This window comes from Equus przewalskii, chromosome 4 (genome assembly GCF_037783145.1).
Source record: "Equus przewalskii isolate Varuska chromosome 4, EquPr2, whole genome shotgun sequence".
Taxonomy (NCBI): Eukaryota; Metazoa; Chordata; class Mammalia; order Perissodactyla; family Equidae; genus Equus; species Equus przewalskii.
Window position 1 is genome coordinate 60784570 of NC_091834.1, and position 22225 is coordinate 60806794.

The window sequence follows — 22225 nt, forward strand, 5'->3', positions numbered from 1 at the left end:
AACCGCGGAGTGGATTTTGGGAGCGTGAGCGCGAGCGGTGCACTGGGCATGCGCGAACGGGCCCGGGCCCGGCGGACCGAAGACTCAGGTAGCGCGAGGTGCCGCCGCCAGCGACCGGCTGTCTCGCTCGCGGCACTTGGGACTCTTCGGGTGCCTCTCGGGCCCACCCAGTGCCTGGGCCTCCCTGTGGACAGCGCGTGCCCCCCGCTGCGCCGGCCCCTCGGCCTGCCGCGTCCTCACGTGCCGAGGCCGCCGCAGTGACCCCGCCCCCGGGCCGAGGATGTGAGACGGGCCGGGCGTCCCCGCACCGGGCCCGGGCGCCGGGAGTGGGCGGCTCGGCTGGGCTGGCGATGGCCCTGCTGCCGGTGCTCCTCGCCGCCTGGGGTCTGGGGCAGTGAGGGCCGGCGGGGGCGAAGGGGCCGCGGGCGCCATGGAGGGGGTGCTGTACAAGTGGACCAACTATCTGAGCGGTGAGTGGGGCGCGCCGGGGGCCCGGCCCTTTGTCTGAGCGGCCGGCGGGCGGCCTCGGGACGCGCCTCCGGGCGCCGGGTCACGGTCCCTCCCGAGACCTTTGGAGACCTGTGCCGACCGGGAATATTTCCCTAAAGCAGTTCTCTCGCAGGACCGTGTCACCTATGCTGTACGGACGCAGCCCCTGTTGGGGCTGGGCCAGGGCAGTAGTTGCCCTCTCACCTAAGGAAAGCTACGAAAGGCTGAGAGTGGGGATGACTTGAAAGGCACGATGCCCTCCGGCTGTGCTGGAGGAAGGCGCTGACTCCCGCAGTGGGGTCTTCTGGGAATCTCTCGAATTCTGGCAAAGGAGCTGGTCACGCCTGGCCAGCAGATAGGTTGGAAGGTTTCAAATGAATGCCAGCAGTAACCTGGAACTCCAGAGCGGAAAGGTCCTTTTTCAAACAAAGTCGCCAGTGCCAACACTTTCCCTTTGTCGCCTTAGGGTCATCTGCGTGCTGACCGAGGTATCCGAGTTCTATCTCAACAATTTCAAAGCTTCAAAGTATGCACAAGGTTTTCGGTTTTCTGGTTGATCATTTCTTTTTGTTTTACAGACTCAGAAATTACCATAAAATGAATGTAGATCTTAGCAACTGTTTTCTTGTCCTGCTGAGCGGAATAGCTTAAAAATAGTTCTCTGCCCCCTTTCCAATTTGTGGAAGTCCTTAATTAAAGCCTTCTGTTTGCTGAAATCTGTGCTAGGCACTTTTTTGGAATTAAACTTTTTATTATGGAAAATGAGCTATGCACTTTTAATTTTAATAGCAATGTATTTGAAACCAGAAATATTCCCAGTATCTCTTGGGGGGGAGATATATATTCCCATCCTTCCTTTGATAGGATGGCTTTTTAAAGGTTATAGTGTGATGATGCCCCAGGGAGTTTTAAGGACAGATGTGTCTGGGAGGGTCAGTTTTCATAGTGACTCTGATGAGGTTATACTGCACAGCCGAAAGTGCACCTGTTGGGTGTACCCAGAATCTCTTCCCTATGCGTAGTGTGGTTAGAAGTGAGTTCTGTTTGTTTTCCCTGTAGTCGTTAGTAGAGATGCAGTGAGGAGAGGTGTTTTAGAAGTCCCGGCGTTTGCTTCAAGGACCTTTCTTGATGTCACCCGATTGCAGTAGATATGGATAACTCATAGCTGGGCTTCAGTAAATGTCAGAGGCTGATTAACACTCCACTAACCTGAAGGGAGGATGCTTGATCAGGTAATTTTCCTTTTGAGGTATCTCTAAGCTCTGAGATGTATGGATCTTATGCCCTTGAGTAAAATTTAGTTGCTCATCTTTCACCCTTTCCATCATACAAGCTTTTTAGTTTTCTTTCATCCTCAACGCTCTTCTTTTCTTTTCTTCTATCGCCTCCCTCCTTTTTTTCCCCCTTTCCTTTCTTCTTCTCCTTTCTCTACAGGAAGTTTAGTCTCTTGTTACAGTACCTACTTCCTGGTCTTGAAATGCTTTTTTTTTTTTAATGGCTGTTTTTATGTATCCTTCAATAAAGCAAACCTTCTCGAGAAGGATCTTTTGGAGTCTTTATCGTGTGATGCCTGTGCCATCTGTTCTCTTGGAGAAGAGTGTACTTTTTTCTTCAAGTAAGAGAAGGTAATTCTGTGGGTGGTGCTAGGGTGACAAGCCCTAAAGAAGAGGGCCACTGGAGCCATTTCCAGAGGCAGCTGTCCTTCCATCATGCTGCTTGTTCCCTTGGCCCCGTGCTGCCTCGTTGTGGGCGCACTGTTCCTACAAGCCCATCACACCACTGGGTGCTTTTCCTGGATGTACTTAGAACTTTGGTTCAGCACATTGTCTTTCATTAGGAGATAAATTTACTTTGGAAATGAACAGTAATGGCCTAGGAGGAACAAACGCATTCTTGTTTTTTCCACCCTCCTGTGTGAGTTAGTCTCCCCAAAAGAGCATGGTATGCGTGTTAATGACAAGCTTTGATGAAGACATCAGTACTTTTTCTTCTTCTGAAGCTTGTTTTTAAAAGGAACATTTTTTTTTCTTATGGTTTTGCACATAGTAATTTTAAAATACATATAATCCCAGTCTAAGTTTTTGTTCATTCTGAATTTTTCTCTAAAGGCAGTACATAACCTGTTTGTGTAGTTTGTGTATATCTTACACGCCCACAGCTTGATATGGGATGCCTTGTGTCAAATTTGAGTGAAGAAGTTAGAAAATCCAAATATTGGCAGATCCTTTGAGTCCTTGGAGGATGTTGTTAATTTCATTCACTACCTCTTGTGTGCTGGGCCCCGTGCACAGGACAGGCAACGTTGAACAAGACAGAGCAGCCCCTGCCTGCCTTAAGCTTACAGTCTTGTCAGGGAGAAAGACGTTCATTGGACATGTGGTTAGAAGCATGTTCCAAGTGTGTGTGGTTTGGGGGAGAGTTGGGGAGAGGCTAGGCTGGGTTGTTGGGAAAGGCTTCTTTGAGGAAAAGATTTAAGCAGAGCCTGAAGAATAAATAGAAGCTAGCTAGGTGGCAAGGCTGAGGTGGAGGCTGTAAGAAAGAACTTTTCAGGCAAAGGGAATGTCGGGGTGAAGGCCCTAAAGCAGAGCAGAGACGGGTGAGTTTGAGGAAAGGAAAGAAGACTCGCATGGCTGGGCAGCTGAGACGGGTGAGGCTCCAACAAGGCTGCAGGGGCCACTGGGAAGCCTGGCATTGCAGGGCTTCACAGGCTGGTTTGAACACTGCAGTGATTGTGTGTGTGTGTTTGTGTGTGTGTTTGTGTGTGTGAGAACGGGAGAGGGAGAAATGATGCGATTGTTGAAAAGCTTACCTTGGCTGCATTTACTGTATTTTGCCAAATACTGTAGTTATTTTGTGAGCTTCTCTTGCTTCTTGAATTCAACTGATGGGTTTCAATTCCTGAAAGTTGGAAACATCGTCCAGCCCTGAGAATAGCATCTAAATTGCTAGCATGAGTATACGGCTAAAATACAGAAAGAGAAAGGAAGAAAAGTCTCTGTTCCCTAATGTGTTAGGCATACTCAGGTACCCTGTGCTCCGTCAGAGGAAAATTAAAGGAAAAAGAGAGCTGATGTGTATTTTCTTCAAAAGTCCTGAGCCATCCCACCTTTTGAGCAGCAGAACATTGGACGCTCTGGGATTTATTGTCAAACCTATCTCCAGATGTTAGATTAAGTCTGGAATGGATTAAACATGTCACAGACACCTATATTATGTGAGACACAGTGCTAGGCGCTGTATGTTGGTATTGTATCTTTAGTCAAGGGATGGTATACATGCATGGTGATACATTAATGCTCTGTAGTGGAACACTAGTTGAGGAGTCAGAGACCTCAAGTCTGATACCAGCTCTGTCACTGCCAGCTGCAGTCACGTTACCACTCCGAGCGTTAGTTCTTCCTCCATAAAAATGATGAGATTTACCAGTTAATATTTATAAGACTAGTAAAAAACTTAACACGTATAATGTTCCAGGCACCATTCTAAACATTTTACATGCATTAGCTCATTTAATCTTCACAGCGGTTTTAAGAAGCAGTTGCCTTCATTATTCCCATTTTCCAGATGAAGACATTGAGACACAGAAAGGTGGAGGAACTGGCCCAAGGTCACACAGTCAATGGCTCCAGAGTCAATGCTCCATTACGTAATACTTCTAAAGGCCCTTCCTGCTCCATCGTTATGTAATTCTAGCTGATTCATAATGTACCTATATTTAAAGTATGTTGACCTAGAATGGCAGACTATTTGGGGGTGGAGGTGGGGAAGAGTTGAGGAGTAAGGAAGGCTTTGCCCAGTGTTGTGCATATGTTTTGTCACAAGGAAATTGTCTGAGCTGTGCTGTGAGCTTTCTGCTTTGCAGTTTTAGGTCCCTTTCCACTGCCCACTCAGCAGATAGGAGGGCTGCTGCCATAAGCTCCAGCCAGCTGCAGGCTTCTTGGGCCCCTCCAGCAGGTTAGGGCAAAGCACATTGCAGCACTGCATTCCAAAAATAACACGAGCTTGCATCATGCTGACCAGATGGTTGTCTGAGGAGATGCTATAGTTTTGCTTACCCCCCAGGTGGAGAAGGTGACTCTTGCCCATATATGTTTGTGCTGTGTAAACAATACCGAGAGGACTTCTGGAATGTGAGGGATCCAGAGCAAGATTCTCATGGTCTTACAACCGCTGGTCAACCTTTTTTGTTGCTGTTTTTTGACATCTTTATTGAGATAATAATTCACCTATCATAAATTTCGCCCATTTAAAGTGTGCTAGTCAGTGGTTTTTAGTATATTTACAGAGTGTAACCATCACCGCCGTCAATTTTAGAACATTTGCATTATCCCAAAAAGAAACCCAGTACCCATTAGTAATCACTCCTACCCCACCCGCTCTTTCCTGTGGCAACCGCTACTCTTCTGTCTGTATAAATTTGCCTATTCTAGACATTTATATAAATGGAATTATACATTATGTCATCTTTTGGGACTGGCTTCTTTTGCACAGGACAATGTTTTTGGGTTCGTCAGTGTTGTAGCATGTATCAGTACTTCATTCCTTTCTATTAACAAATAATTTTCCATGTATGGATATACCATATTTTGTTTACCTTTCATCAATTGATGGACATATTTAGGTGGTTCTTTGTGTGTGTGTGTGTGTGGTTATTCTGAATAATGGTGCTGTGAACATTTGTGTCTAGTTTTTGTGTGGATGTGTTTTCATTTCTCTTGAGTATAAACCTAGGAGTGGAATTGGTGGATCATATGGTAACTCTTTTAACAGTTTGGGGAACAGCCAAACTGTTTTCTGAAGTGGCTGCGCCATTTTACATTCTCATCAGTAATGAAAGAAGATTCCTATTTCTCCACATTCTCTACCAGTACTTGTTGTCTGTCTTTTTTACTATATCCATCCTAGTGAGTGTGAAGTGGTATCTCATTGTGGTTTTGATTTATATTTTCCTAATGACTAATGATGTTGATCATCTTTTCATGTGCTTATTAGCCATTTGTATATCTTCTTTGGAGAAATGTCTATTTATTTACATCCTTTGCTCATTTGTTAATTAAGTTGTTTATTTTTTCATTATGTAATTGTAAGAGTTTTTATTCTGGATATAGGTTCCTTATCAGATATATGATTTGCAAATATTTTTTCCTATTCTGTAGATTGTCCTTCGCTTTCTTGATGGTATCATTTGCAGCACAAAAGGTTTTGATTTTGATGTCCAATTTATCAATTTTTTTTATTACCAGTGATTTTAGTGTGATATCAAAGAACCATTGCCTAACCCAAGGTCATAAAGATTTATTCCTATGTTTTTTCTAAAAGTTTTTATGATTTTAGCTCTTACACTTAGGTCTTTGATCATTTTGAATTAATTTTTGTGTATAATGGGTGGTAAGGGTCTTCATCTTTTGCATGAGGATATCCAATGGTCAGCTCTTTATTCATGGTTTCAGTGACAGGGCCATGGGCCGGTGTGTTTGAATGCTTAAGTGCAAAAGATTGGAGTCAGAAAGCCCTGAGTTCAAGCCTTTGCTCTGCTGCTTCCTAGTACTGACGCCTTGAACAGTTACTTAATCTCCCTGAGCCTCAGTTTTAAGATGACAGCAAGAATAATAGCCATACTAAGTTTATTATAAAGATGAAATGGATAACACATATGAACCTGCCTGGTACATAGTTATTTAAGGGTAAGTTAACTGGGTAGCTGTTTGGACTAATAATGCCAGAAAAATTCAGTTTGTTTGTATTGTCTGTGTGCAAATTTTGGTTCTTCATGGCTTCTGAGAGTATATGTATCCTGAATTCCTTAAGTTTTCCTTTTGGAAGTTGGAGGGGTATAAATTATGAAGGAAGAGATTCAAATAAACCATCAGAATTTTGGAATTGACTCTGCAGTCCTATGATAGTCATTCTTTTAGATGAATGATGATTACAGATCATGTAAATCTGTGTACCACTGGTCTTTACTTTTGGTTCCCGCAAAAATTGATTAATGTTCTCTTGAGTAAGGTGATGGTGGGACATATAAGAGACATTGCTCAGAACAAATGAGTATAACAAATAAATATCTAGTTTGGTAGTCCAAAGCACACCGGAGAGGTGACTTACAGCAGGCTCTAACAGAAGATTCTAAAGAGAATTTGATGTAATATATTGTAATTATAGTTAGTCTCCTCACCATCTGCATGCCTGACTCCCAACTAGACTTTTTTTTTTGGTGAGGAAGATTCACTCTAAGCTAACATCTGTTGCCAATCTTCCTCTTTTTTGGCTTGAGGAAGATTAACCCTGAGCTAATATCTGAGCCAATATCTGAGCCAGTCTTCCTTCCTCTGTTTTGTATGTGGGGCCGCCACACATGGCTTGACAAGTGGTGTGGGTCCGAACCCAGGATCCGAACCCACGAACCCAGGCCACTGAAGCAGAGCATGCCGAACTTACCCACTGTGCCAGGGAGCCGTCCCCTAGGCTGTCATTCTTTGAGAGCTGGGATCATCTATTCTCTAAGCCTGGCAAATTATAAGTGCTCAAAAAATGCTTTATTAATTAATTAATGGTAAATTAAGAAGCCTATAATTTAGCTAATGCTCGGTTATTATCTTTTCTATTAGGGATGTCTCTTCTTCTTCTCTCCTCCCCAGCTGCTCAAAACTTTTACCGAGTGACCTGGCAGAGGAACCCAAGGCTTTGTTAGCCACTGTCCTGTCTGGAGCTCCCCCAGGGAAGCTGAGTTATGGGGGAGGGCTCTGATGGGGTTGAGTATGGCAGAGCACCTAGGGCAGGACAGTGGAGGACACCAAGGCTATGGAGGTCAGGGGTCAATAACTGTGCTCTGCTTCAATTTAAAAAGGGCAGTTTTTTAAACTGTTAACATATCTATATAACATCTGTAATATAATGTATTATAACCATCATATAATATATATAGTATGAACACAGCAGCCATAGTTTCTGGGGAATAAATTAGGTCTTGATTTACCACCTCAGAAAGATTGTCAATCCTATCAAGAAATTTAATCTCCCTTTATTTTCTTGATGTTAGTTACTTTCTCTTTAAATAGATTCTGCAAAAGAAGTGAGTTTCCTGTTACTTTGTATTTAGATGGAGCTTTACAGGTTTTGAAAGCTGAAGGAGACTGGTAGAGTCTATTAAGCTCATGCTGTAATTCTGTAGAAAAGGAAGCTGAAGCTGAAAGAAGTTAGGGGCTTCTTCAGCCCTTTGCTTCTCCCATTGTATACCTGCTGAATTATGGTCACTATTTCTTTCCTCTTATGTTTGATGAAAAAAGCACCTTTCCTTCACTTTTTTCTTTACTTTTGACTTATTTCTTTATAACGGATTTAAATAGCCCCTTCTTGTGTTTTTCTACACTTCTGCACAGCAGCATTTCATTATGGATTTTAAAAAATTCACAGTGTATTGATGTTTTCTTTTTATCTGTTTTTTTTTTCTGTTAAACAGTGAGATTGTAAACTTCTGGCTTCCCGTGACACCTAATTGGCAGAAGTTCTGAAGAAACTGTGATGGGTTTATAGGCAGAGTGATGTAATCTAACATGAGACTGACATTTCATTTAGTAGGCATCTTACTAGTTTTCCTATTTAAGAGTGTTATTGGGCCGAGATGGAGTAAGCCCGTGGTAGCCTCTCTCCCACTGGTTACAACTAAAAGCTCTGAACAAAGCACGAAAAGCAACTACCTGAGGACTCTGAAAAGTATGTGATAGCAGGCAGACAAAGGAAGACAAAAATTGAACAACTAACGTGATAAAGATTAACACTCTGGAAACAAATGGAAAGGTAGGATTCTTGTCATAGAAAGATAAACTATTAAAAAGGAATAAATGGACATTTTAGAACAAAAGATGTGATATCTGAAATTAAAAAAAAAAAATCACTCAGTAGATAGGGCTCAATAGAATACAGATGACACAGGAAAGAATCCATGAACTTGAAGATAAATCAAGAGAAATTATCCACTGTGAAGAACAGAGAAAAAAGATTGGGGGAAAAATGAATAAAACCTCTGGTATCTGTGTGTCAATAAGAAGAGATCTAACATTCTGGCATTGGAAAAAGAAGGGGAAATGAGAAAGACATTGGTGAAGAAAAAGCATTTAAAAAAATAGCTTTCTGAAAACTTCCCAAATTAGGTGAAAGCTACAAATTTACAGATTCAAGAAGCTCAGCAAACTCCAAGAAGCATAAACTCAAAGGAAGATATACCTACACACATGGTGATGAAACTGCTGAAAACTAACAAAAAATCTCAAAAGCAGCAAGAGTGGAAAGACACAATAAATATAGGGAAACAATTTCAATATCTGGGATTTCTTATCAGAAAATGTGGAGGCTAGAAGACCATGGAACAACATCTTTAAAGTGCTGAAAGAAAAGAATTGTCAACATAGAATTCTATATCAAATGAAATCTTTAAGAGTTAAGGCAGGGGCCGGCTCCGTGGCCGAGTGGTTAAGTTCACGTGGTCTGCTGTGGCAGCCCAGGGTTTCACTGGTTCAGATCCTGGGCACGGACATGGCACTGCTCATCAGGCCACGTTGAGGTGGCATCCCACATCCCACAACTAGAAGGACCTGCAACTAAGATACACAACTGTGTACGAGGGGGTTTTGGGGAGATAAAGCAGAAAAAAAAAAAGAGTTAAGGCAAAATAAAAACATCTTTAGATGAAGAAAAACTGTAATAAAGAAATGGGAAAGGTAGTTCTTTAAGCTGAAGGGAAATGATACCAGGGGAAACATAGAATATCAAGACTAAAGGAAGAGCAACAGAAATTGTAAACATCTGGGTAAGTATAATAGACTGCTTTTCTCATCCTGAGTTCTTTAAAATATGTATGACTGTTAGAAGCAAAAATTATAACATTGTCAGTGGGGGTGTTCATTGTATATAAATACAATACATATGATGACTGTAACAAAAAGGGGGAAGGCTAAAAGGGCTCATGGTTTTAGGCTTGTATGTTTTATTTGAAATGGTAAAATGTTAATTCTAAGTAGGCCGAAATGTTAGATATGTATTTCATAAGCCCTAGAGCAGCCAATGAAAAAATACCAAGAGATATAGCAGAAAATCCAATAGGTAAATTAAAATAGAATCATATAATTTAGAAGAAGGAAGGAAAGGGAGGAACAAAGTAACCAACAAAAAACAAACAAAACAGGACGCAATCAGAAAAATAAAGCAGTGGCCATAACTCCAACCATATTGATAATATATTAAATGTAAGTGGTCTAAACAGATGAATGAAAAGACACTAGATTGTCAGATATGATTTAAAAAAAAACCAGCCCAAACTATGTGCTGTCTATGAAAACCCTGCTTTAAACACAGAGATATGGAGAGGTTAAAAATAACAAGATATATAAACATAGATGTAAAAATTCTCAATAAAATATCAACAGATCAAATCCAAAAATGTATAAAAAGAATTGTACACCATAACCAATTAGAATTTGTCCCAGATATGCAAGGTTGGTTCAACATTAGAAAATCAGTTAATATAATCCATTGCATTAACAGACTATAAAAAAGGAAAGCCACATGATCGTATAAATAGATACAGAAAAAGCATTTGACAATTCACTCATTCATGATAAAAATTCAACAAACTAGGAATGCGGGAGAACTTTCTCAACTTGATGAAGACTGTCTGCAAAAAGCCTACAGCTGACATCATACTTAATGGTGAGAAATTGGAAGCTCTCCCACAAAGATCAGGTACAAAGCAAAGATGTCTCCGCTAGCCACTTCTTTTTAACATCGTACTAGAAGTTTTTGCTAATCCACTAATGCAAGAAAAGGAAATAAAATTTTTTTTAAAAGTACAAGATTGGGAAGTGATACATAAAACAGTCTTTGTTCACAGAGGAATTGATCGCCTATGTAGGAAATCCAAAAGAACTGACAAAAAACTGGCTGTAAGCAATTATAGCAAGGTTGTAGAATACAAAGTTAATGTGCAAAAGTCAATTACTTTCCTATATACTGGCAATGAACAAGTGGAATTTGAAATTTAAAACAATACCATTTACATTAGGACCCCCCAAAAATGAAATACTTAAGTATAAATCTAGCAAAATATGTACAAGATCTGTATGAGGAAAACTACAAAACTGGTGAATGAAATCAAAGAAGAGCTAAATAAATAGAGAGACATTTCATGTTTCTGAATAGAAAGACTCAATATTGTCAAGATATCAGTTCTTCCTAAGTTGATGTGTAAATTCAATGCAATCGTAGTAAAAAATCTCAGTTTTTTTTTTTTTTTTTACTGAGAAATATTAGCCTAGAGCTAATGTCTGTGCCAGTCTTTCTCCACTGTATATGTGAGTTGCCACCACAGCGTGGCTGATGAGTGGTGTAGGTCTGTGCCCAGGATCTGAACCTGTGAACCGGGCCACTGAAGCAGAGCGCGCTGCTTAACCACTATGCTACAGGGCTGGCCTCCCAGTAAGTTATTTTATGAATATCGACAAACTGATTCTAAAGTTTATTTGGAGAGGCAAAAGACTCAGAATAGCCAACACAATATTGAAGGAGAAGAACAAAGTTTAATGATTGACACTATACAACTTACTGTAAAGCTACAATAATCAATGTTGCATGGTATTGGTGAAAGAATAGACAGATCAGTGGAATAGAATAGAGAGCCTAGAGTTAGACCCACGTAAATACAATCAACTCTTTGACAAAGGAGCAAAGGCAATACAATGGAGCAAAGATAGTGTCTTCAACAAATGGTACTGGAACAACTCGACATCCACATGTGAAAAAGTGAATCCAGATACAGACCTTACACCTTTCACCAAAATTAACTCAGAATAGATCATAGCCCTAAATGTAAAACGCAAAAAACTATAAAACTCCTAGAAGATAACATGGGAGAAGACCTAGATGACCTTGGGTATTTTGATGCCTTTTTAGGTACAGTCCCAAAGACACAATCCATGAAAGAAATAATTGATAAGCTGGACTTCATTAAATTAAAAACACTGCTCTGTGAAAGACAGTATTGAGAGAATTAGAAGACAAATCTCAGACTGAGAGAAAATATTTGTAAAAGACATATAAAGGACTGTTATTCAAAATATACAGAAAACTTAAAACTCAACAGTAAGAAAATGAAGGACTTGATTAAAAAATAAACCTATACAAAGATCTTTATAGAAGCTTTATTCACAATTGCCAAAACTTGGAAGCAACCAAGATGTCCTTCAGTAGGTGAATGGATAAATAAACTGTGGTACATCCAGACAATGGAATCTTACTCAGTGCTTAAAAGAAATGAGCTGTCGAGCCCTGAAAAGACATGGAGGAAACTTAAGTGCATGTTAGTAAGTGAAAGAAGCCAATCTGCAAAGGCATCCTGTTTGGTTCCAACTATATGACATTCTGGAAAAGGCAATTAGGAGACAATAAAAAGATCAGTGGTTGCTGGGGGTCAGAGGTTATGGTGGAAGATGAATAATGATGGATATATATCATTATACATTTGTCCAAACCCACAGAATGTACAACACCAAGAGTGAGCACTAAGGTAAACTGTGGACTTTGGGTGATTGTGATGTGTCAGTGTAAATGGTAAAAATATATACCCTCTGGTCAGTGATGTTGATAATGGGGAAAGCTGTGCAAGTGTAGGGGCAGGGGCCATGTGAGGAATCTCTGTACCTCCCTCTCAATTTTATTTTAAACCTAAAACTGCTATAAAAAATTAAAGCCTTTTTAAAAAGCAAAAAAAAATTAAAAGGATAGGAAAAGGTGTACCATGCAAACACTAATCAAAAGAAAGCTGAATTGGCTATATTAATATTAGACAAAGTAGACTTCAGAGCAGGGAAAATTGCAAGAGATAAGGAAAACATTGCATAATTATAAAAGGATCATTCCATCAAAAAGACATTGGAATCCTAAATGTGTATACATCTAAAAACAGAACGTCAAAATATATGGAGCAAAAACTGGTAGAACTGAAAGGAAACATAGATCCACAATTACACTTGAAAACATCAACATTCTTCTTTCAATAATCTATACAATAGATAGGCGTAAATCATCCAAAGAAACAGAAGATCTGAACACTGTCAACCAGCTTGACCTAATTGACATTTATAGAATAATCCCCCAAACAATAGCAGAATACTGCATTTTTTTCAAAGGCACATGGAACATTCACTAAGATTGACCATATTCTGGGCTATAGTAGAAACGCTGCCAAATGTAAACGAATGTTCTGTGTCTTTAACAGAAGTAAACTAGAAATCAGTGACAGAAACGTGGGAAATCCCCAAACATTAGGAAGTTGAACAGTACACTTCTAAGTAACCCATGGGTGAAAGAGCAAGTCTCCAAGAAAAAGAAAATATTGTCTACTTAAAATCAAAACACAACAGTGGTTGGCCAGTGGTAAAGTGTGGGGGGAGGGCTTGACTGCAAAGGGGATAGCGCAAGAGAATTTTGGGGGGAGGATAATGGAATTTTATTGTCTTGATTATTATGGTGATTATTACAGGACTATGCATTTATCAAAACTCAGAACTGTTAACCAAAGAAGAAATTTCACTGTCTGTAAATTGGAAAGTAAACATTAAAAAAAATTTTAAGTATCTTTTTAATGGAATACAGGGCTCTTTTGTTTTGTTTTTAGTGATGTGTTTGGGTGAGCTACTTGTCACAAGGCTGCTGAGTAAAAAGGAAGGGAAACTACAGTATTTTTTCGTCAGACATGAGTATGACTCACAAGTAATCACTTTTTTAGTTTGCATCTTTAAAAGAATAAGAACATCTCCATTTAGAAATTTTGATTTAAAAATAGTGGCTGTTGTGAGATAAAAAGAAAATATAGTACAAAATTAACATGAGCTATGCCATTTTAGATCTAAATATAAGCGCATTTTTTGAAGAAAATTATGCTCATTGAAAAAATATCTATTCAACATTAGTTGAACTGAAAAAAGTGAGTTTTGCAAACAATTGCTGTCAATTAAGTAAAGAGACATTTGTACAATGTGAGAAAAGAACAAGCTGGTAACAGTTTTGGAATAATGATCTTCAAATCTTTAATTTCTTTGAACAATACTTTGTAGTTTTCAGAGTATAAAAGTTTTATGCTTCTTTTGTTAATTTTATTTCTGAGTATTTTATTCTTTTTGATGTTGTAAATGGAGTTGTTTTATTTCACTTTCAGATTGTTCATTGCATCTGTATAGAAATGAAACAATCAATATTTGTATGTTGGTCTTATGTCTTACAACCTTGCTGAACTCATTTTTCTAATAGTTTTTTTAGTGAGTTCCTTAGCGTTTTGTTTTTTTTAAAAATATACAAGAGCATGTCTGCTAATAGAGGTAGATTTGCTTCTTCCTTTCTAATGTGGGTGCCTTTTATTGCATTTTGTACCCTAATTGCCCTGGCTAGAACCTGCAATATAATCTTGAATAGAGACTGGTGAGGCTTATTGCAGAGATAGTCGGGGATGACATTTTGGGAAGAAGAGCAGCTTGAACAAAAGCCTGGAAGCAGGAATACAGCAAGTAAATTTGGTTTGACTAGAATATAGATGGTGTAAGAGGACTTGATATGATGTATATTTTTTATGTTGTTTGTCCCCTGAAATTCTCCAAAGTAAAAGTAGTTAAGCCCTTGAATGTTTTAAGATTATTCCATTTTAGTGGATCAATACTAAATAGTAAGTCACAGTTACCTTTTCCTAGGGGTCACATGACCCTAGGTGGGCTTATTACGCATCACTCTATATGATGTTGGAAGGGCAATATAATATTTTGCCTCATTTCTAAGTCTGGGATATTTTTTCCTAACCAGAGAGGAAGAGAGCAAGTGCATGATAACAATAATGTTCAGGAAACAATAATCTTTTATCTTATAAAAATTAAAAACCACAGATTATTGTACTATATTAGGAAAAAAAAGGGAATAAAAATCATCAGTAATTCCGTTACCTAGAGAATCATCACTGTGTTTGTTGCTGATCATTCCAGACTTCTATACATTTTGTGAGTAAAAATATATGCCTCTGTGGATGGGTGTTTTTAATTTTATGAAAATCAAACATAGAGGCCTTTTCTAACCTACTTCTTGCCCTTAGAATTTCCCCTGGAATGTAAGCTCCTTGGAGCTGGGACCCAGCATCCTTGTTAGGTCCTATTCCTCTGTTCACGCAGGCAGTAATTGAGACCATGCTCTTGCTTCTGTTTTCAGGTTGGCAGCCTCGATGGTTCCTTCTCTGTGGAGGGATATTATCCTATTATGATTCTCCTGAAGATGCCTGGAAAGGTTGCAAAGGGAGTATCCAAATGGCGGTCTGTGAAATTCAAGGTGAGAAACCAAGAGACTTGCAAGTTTTGTTTTTCTTTCTGTCTCCCTCCCCTCCTACCCCCCATATGAAAAGGTACTGACCTCTGTGTTCCTTTCTCCCCTGCGTCCATACACAGAGATACATAATGTTATGATCCAAAAGAAAGCCTTGCAAATAAGACCTAAAACTGCAGCCAGTTTTTACAAGGAAGTCGATTAAGAGGTAGTCAGAATAAATGAGAGCCCTGTGCTTAACCACACATCCAGTGCTTATTTCTTGGTCACCTGCTCACCTGGGGCCAGTGGCTCTTTGTAAATCTTACTAAGTCTTTTTACTGCAGCATCAAACACTTTTATGTCTAAATCAGGACAGACACACCTTCTCACCACCACCACATACTCAAAACAAAACAAGCAAACACCTAACAGACCTACAAATAGCCTTTACTTCTTGGTTTTGGGAATCTTGAGACATGCGGAAAAGATGTAGCTCAGGAACAGATTAGAAGGGAATTTGGCGCCTGGAGGGTGAAGGAGAATGTGGTTTGTTTGTTTATTCTCCTGAAAGGCTCTGAGAGAGTTCTCACACTTTTGATTTGATTTATAAAGGAAAGTAGAAAAGGAAAAATACTATATTCTTGATTGCTTTTCAGTAAACCCAAGAAGATAAAGAACATACCCTTACTTGTTGGCATGCAAGCCTTTTTGGCCTCAGAGCAGCGTACTTTACACACACAAGCCAAAAGAGAGATTCCTTCTCTATTCTGATAAAAGATCCTGAGGAGAATTGGGCAAGCCTTTTTTAAGGCCAAAGTCTTGGTGATACCTTGTAGCCAATTTCAGGGTTTTCCCTCTTCATCAGCAGAGGTGTCTAGGAAGAGATAAATAAACTAGGAGAGGTAGTAAGAGTTGGCATCCTCTCTTGGCAGAAGCCTTCAGTGACTGGCACCAGTTGAGCTCAAGAATTTGGGTGGGGTAGAGGCTACCTAGATAGGGGTCTTCTAGGTTTCTGACCTCCCTCTGCCTTGCTCGCAGTTCATTCTGTAGATAACACACGCATGGACCTGATAATCCCTGGGGAACAGTATTTCTACCTGAAGGCCAGAAGTGTGGCTGAGAGACAGCGGTGGCTGGTAGCCCTGGGGTCAGCCAAGGCTTGCCTCACAGACAGTAGGACCCAGAAGGAAAAAGGCAAGTATTGATTGTCCTCTGGTCTGGGAACCTTGGGAATCATCTGCTGGCATCTCTGGGTTCCCATATTTGTTATCTTGCCTCTGACCACCTAGCTAGCTTTTTGTACCCTTCAAATGCTATATATCTCAGGAATTTAAAGCACAGTCTGTGTCTAACTCTTCTTTCTTAGCATGTCGTAGTAGAAAGATTGCAGGCTTTGGAGCCAGATACAACTGGGGTCCAACTATGGCTTTGCGGGTTACTGGCTTTGTGGCCTTGGCATAGGTCACCTAACCTCTCTAATCCTCAGTTTCCTCATATTTTAAAAAGAGGTAATAACCGACCTACCTTAGAAGGATTACCCTGAGCCTTAGTGATGACATGAAGCTGTCTAGGACCCAGGCTGGCACAAAGTTGGCCTTTGGTGAAGAGTAGCTGAGCCAGAGAAGCTTTGGGTCAGGTGTTCTCTGCAGTAACACTTTGCTTTCGCCTCCCTTTCCCTCGAGTGGGATGGCTACTTAATTGTCACATTGCTACTGCTTAATGCTCGTTAACTGGGTATCATTAGGTCTCCTGAGAATCATGACACAATTTTCTGTTGGACTGGATCAAGAATGCCAGGGCTTACTGCCTCAGCCCTAGTCGCCGCCTCCCCACCTGCTTAACCCAGTATTCTTCAGCCTCTACAGCTGAAGAGGTTGGTGGGAGAGAGGGGCCTCAGGGAAAAAGTGTTTTCGGGTTCCTTTCTCATGACAGATGTGCTTAACAGAAAAATTGGCCTCTTTGTTGGTTTTTTAAATGCTAAATCAGGACCAAATTCCAGACATTGTCAGCTTTGGCTCAGATCAGGAGGTAACATGCGGCTTTTTCATGGAGAAGAAAACAGGCGGTAGTGATTGTAGCTGAGCCCTCAGCGCCAGGGTGGCTGGAGTGCCATGCTCATAAGGGAGCAGCAGGTGCCCAGAGGGTGCCATTAGCCTTGACAGGCAGCATGCTGGGCCAGTCCTCTGAATTAAGGAGCCGTCTTATTAGTGGTAATTGCACGTTACAGAACAAGGTTTCCCAGTGTTGAGCTATTTTAGCAGGTAGATAGCTGTGGCTTCACTTTACAGATAGGGAACACTGTGGCAAAACTGAGACCAAAACTCAGAACCCTTGGTTCTGCTCTCAGTTCTGACACAAGTGGATCAGAAGTATGCTGTCTCCTTCCCATACGGGTGATCATTCAATATGTTGGCTCAAGAAATAATGTAGATTACTTCAAAAGATTGGAAATCTCCTTTTTCTGTTTTTCTTGCTCCCACATCTTTACCTGTTCATATCTGTAACCCATACTATAAACATCTGACTTTAGGCACAGGTTATATATTCCACTCTCTGTATCGTATACTACCTAGTAAGTCGTTTGTTCATTCTAATAATTACATATCATCATTTTGTTATTTAGAGTTTGCTGAAAACACTGAAAACTTGAAAACGAAAATGTCAGAACTAAGACTCTACTGTGACCTCCTTGTTCAGCAAGTAGATAAAACAAAAGAAGTGACCACAACTGGTGTGTCCAGTTCCGAGGTAAAATATTATTTGTCTCAGCCAGATGAAAAGTGGTGCCAGATGTGCTTACACGTGATGCTTACTCTTACATAATCCCTGACTATCTTGGAATTTACTGTTCTTCGGAGAAAAACAGTAACAAAATTCAACAAGGAGAAGAAATGTGTGCATTTCAGCACGTGGAAGCATATACAGTCATGTGTTGCTTAAAGACAGGGATACATTCTGAGAAATGCATCATTAGGTGATTTTGTCATCATGTGAAAATCATAGCGTGTACTTGCACAAACCTAGATGGTTTAGCCTGCTACACATGTAGGCTGTATGGTAGTAATCTTAGGGCACCGCCGCTGTATGTGTGGTTTGTTGTTGACTGAAGCTTCCTTATGTGGTGCATGACTGTAGTTTTCCTTTCTGGAATGAATTCAAGATTAATTCATTGATAACGTTTGAACCGTTTAACTTTAGTACTGATGTACTAAAATATGTTTCTCCCCAGTTTGCATTACTTTTTAAAATGCAGTCTTACCTGTCTAGCAGAGCCATTTCTATAGGTGTGGCTACTCAGATGCCAACATTGTGTCTATCAGTGATGCATATCTGTTACTTTTGATGAGACTGTAACAGGATTTTATTTCACTATAGTAATTGTTGTGCTTTCGCATAGATGGTGCTTTCAAAGATGGAGACACAGCTTTTTTTCTCTCCATCATCAGCAGGGATTGTGATTTTTTAACCTTTATTAATAAAGTTGTCATTCACTCACCCTAAAACATATATTAACAGATCTATCTAGTGTTAACCTATGTATTGAATGGCTCACATTAACCAGAGAGGGTCTCTGCTCTTCTCTCAAAGAAGTTATAGCCTAAAAAACAATGCCTATAAAGTGAAGAATCTGAAGATTATAATTAATGGTTTTAAGTCACTTTTCTTAGGTAATAGAAGAACACTAAGCTACTGATAGTATGCGTGCTTTGAGTTTTTCTAGCGAAGGTGATTTAACTCTCATTCAGTTCCTTTTGGTCTCTTATTGTTTCAGCAACTGCCTATTGTGTACAGACAATGCCTGGGGGAAGGGGAGGGGAAGGGGAGGTTACCAAAAAACAGTTCAGTTCTCCTCTTGGGATGTTTTTTGTGCAGAGCACTGCTTCTCAACCCAGAACAGTTTTGCCCTCAGGAGACATCTGGCAGTGTCTGAAGACATTTTTGGTTGTCATGGCTGAGGGAGTGCTTTTGGCATCTAGGGAGTAGAGGCCAGGATGCTGCTTAACATCCTCCAATGGATGGGGGAGCCACACCACGTACTTTCCCACTCCAGAAGTTAGCTAGCCCAAATGTCAGTAGTGCTGGGTTAGAGAAGCCCTGGTCTAGAGGGAAGGGTAGCTGTAATTCTTAATTTTTAAAATTCAAGAAAGTGCTTATAGTAAGTGCCTAGGGAACTGAAACTGTGGTTGTGATATTGTGATTTATAAGAAATATATATTTGGTCTTTTCCCAGTTCCTGGCATAGAGCTCCTAAAACCCTTGGGACTTCCTGTGATGAGAGATGAAGGTGTCTTTTGTTATGTTGATGAGGTGACTTCGGGTTGACAGCAGACCCTACCATGTGATTAGAGGTTGGAGCTTTCAGTCCCACCCCCCACCTCCTGGGAGAGGAGAGGGGCCGGAGATTGAGTTCAGTCACCAGTGGCCAGTGATTTAATCAGTCGTGCCTGTGTATTGATTGAAGCTTCCATAACCTGAAGCATGAGGTTCTGAGAGCGCCTGAGTTGGTGAACAGGTGGAGATGCAGGGAAAGTGGCGTGTTCAGGGAGCATGGACTCTCCAAGCACCTTCTCACATGCCTTGCCCTATGCATTGCTTCTATCTGGCTGTTCCTGAGTTATGTCCTTTTATAATAAACTGGTAATCTAGTAAGTAAAATGTTTTTCTGAGTTCTGTGAGCCCTCTAGCAGATTAATCAAACGCAAGGAGGGGTCATTGAAATTTCCAGTCTCCAGTGGGTCAGTTAGAAGCACAGGTGACAACCTGGACTTGGCACTGGTGTCTGAAGTGGGGGGTGGGGACAGTGTTGCAGAACAGAGCTCGTAACCTGTGAGATCTGACAACGTCTCCAGGTAGATGGTGTCAGGATTTAGTTGAATTGTAGGACACCCAGCTGGCGTTGGAGAATTGTTTGATGATGTAGGAAAAAAACATACATTGTAATTGGTGTCAGAATCACAGTGATCCACAACCAGTAACATCGCCTGCTAGCTTGTTAGAAATACAAAATTGAGGGAAATATAGAGGCCGCTATTAAAGAGCAAAATTCAACTGAGTAAGGTTTAAAGATCTTATTGGCTTCATTCAGTGACTCATGAATCAAGCAACATCCAATCTAGCAGATGGAAATGAGCTCTGAAGAGCTATACAAGGCTGGAGATTTTTATAGACCAAGGTGAACAGGAACAAGGAAGTTATCCTGAACATTTTGCCAACTGGTTAAAGCAGGGTTGCTTTCTGTATGTGGAGCAAAGGGCAGTTTTGGACCTAGGTTAGGTGCTCGTGCTGAGCAGGCGAGTGCTGGTTGGTTGACCTAGGCCTTTCTTTTCTGGGAGAGCCGAACATAAAAACTTAGTTAAGTTTTTGATTTGCTGACGTGAGGTTTAGCATGAGTGACTCCATCTTGGGCCAAATCTGGTTACTTTAACACCACTGAGACGTGGTTACCGTCACAGTCAACCATTACCGTCACCGTTACCTCTAGTCAAGGTGTGTCCTCAGTTTCCTAAACAACTTATCAATATCAATATCCAGAGGAACAACACCCAAAACACGTAAAATAACTTGGAGGAAAAAATGATTCGCTGTTGAAAAGAATTCCAGTTGCTGACACCTCTTAGACTCACCTGTACTGAAAGCCAAAAAACCCATTCTGAAAGCAAACAATGCGTGATCTGTGGTTTCTAATGCTTCTGTTATAGAACCTTATTTTACTCAGGCAATGGGAGGCAATTTTCCATTTATCCCACTGGTCTTCAGTCCATGTGATTCCCTATTTCATGTCTGCCACCCCTTACAGACTGGAAGCTCCAGGAGGGCTCTGCCACAGTGCTGGCATATAATATTGTTGAGTTGAAAGAAGTTGGTGCCTTCAGCTGGAGTGGTGGGTGAGTGAAGTGTCAGATTGAGGGTAAGGCTTGTGTATGGTTAAAGGATAGATTGGACTCACTCAGTCTTTTTCTTCCATAACTGATGTACATATTTTTCCAGCAGAATAGGTGAGCACGTATGTTGTGGATAAAAACCTTTAAGGACATTCCACAATTGGGCTTTTTCTTTTTTGGCAAGGTAAAGGAGTCTTCCACTCTCGTTGTTTCGTAGGAGGGAATTGATGTGGGAACTCTGCTGAAATCAACCTGCAATACTTTTCTGAAGACTTTGGAAGAATGCATGCAGATCGCAAATGCAGCCTTCACCTCTGAGCTTCTCTATCGCACGCCCCCAGGATCACCACAGCTGGCCATGCTCAAGTCCAACAAGGTAACAATCTAGCTGAGCTTGGCTGCCTCAGGGCATAATGAAAAACTGAAAAGTTAAGGAAGTGATGTACTGAGCTATGTCCTCCATCCCCATTTGGCAACTGATAAAGACATATTTTTAGTGGACTTTCCTTATGTCAGCTTTTATATCTGCCCTCAGTCCACCATATCCAGTCAATTATTTTTGGCAGTTTTACCACCTAAACACGTCTCTGATGTCTCTTCTTTCCAGCCCCCTTGTCTGGTAGGCCTTGCTGAGATTTGTAGTAGGCGTTCCAACTAGTCTCCTTCAGCCTCACCCCTCCAGGCAGCTGGTGATATTTCTGTTCGTGCTGTGTAAATTGGACCACTTTACCCAAACTTTTCAGTGGCTCCCTTGTTGCCTACAGGTTAAAGTCAAAACTTCTTAGCCCCTTCCTACATCCCAGCTTCTTTCTCTGTCATTACCTGGTTTGAACGTATTAACTGCTTGTAGCTCCCCCGGTATCTTTGTAGCTCCCCCCAGTGCCAAGAATGCCCTTCTTCCCTATCTTTCCCTGGTTAGCTCTCATTTGTCCTTCAAGATTTAATCTCTTTTTCCCTGATTTCCTAAATTGGGCTAAGAGCTCCTCCTTTATGCATACCCCTATATCAGTCTTACTCTATATTGAAATTACCTTAAGGGCAGGAGCCCCATACTGTTTACCTTTATACTTCCAGTGTTTGATACAATGCTGCATCATAGTCTGGTATTTATTAGTGTTTAATGAGCATGACTGAAATTACAAGAAAGCCAGCCACCGAGGGTTTGGCTGTAATAATTAGGTCCTTCGAAAGGTCATCTTCCTTTTCCTTAGACATTTGGGTACCCTTATTTGAATAAATATGATGGACTGGTTGGTATCAATGATGCTTTTCTTTTGGGAGGATGTTCCTGTTGAGTGGGACAGTATATGTTGTGGCTGTATTTACCGCTTTCATATGTGATAAAACTAATCTACTCTGTTGGAAGTTTAACATGTAAACTTTCATTTCTTTGCTTCTTTTAAAGATGAAACATCCTATTGTACCGATTCATAATTCATTGGAAAGGTACAGTAACTTCTTTTGTTTTTTTCTTCTTTGTAAAAATAAAAAATAAGGATATTGTTATCCCTTGTTTTTAAAAA

The 22225-nt window shown here is 40.6% G+C and overlaps 1 protein-coding gene across 2 annotated transcripts in view; it reads left to right on the plus strand.

Annotated features, from left to right (window-relative positions):
- Window positions 1-44: 44 nt before the first annotated feature.
- PLEKHA8 (pleckstrin homology domain containing A8) overlaps window positions 45-22225 on the plus strand; it is a 51368-nt gene continuing 29187 nt past the window's right edge. Inside the window, exons 1-6 of one of the 2 annotated variants that reach the window (XM_008522951.2) lie at window positions 45-470; window positions 14728-14844; window positions 15859-16014; window positions 17444-17568; window positions 20920-21078; window positions 22108-22148. In XM_008522951.2, the coding sequence (XP_008521173.1) occupies window positions 431-470; window positions 14728-14844; window positions 15859-16014; window positions 17444-17568; window positions 20920-21078; window positions 22108-22148 (638 nt within the window). In that variant the 5' untranslated portion in view covers window positions 45-430. Of the gene's footprint in view, window positions 471-2013; window positions 2115-14727; window positions 14845-15858; window positions 16015-17443; window positions 17569-20919; window positions 21079-22107; window positions 22149-22225 lie in introns of those variants that run through there. The other variant, XM_008522953.2, reaches the window with a different exon arrangement.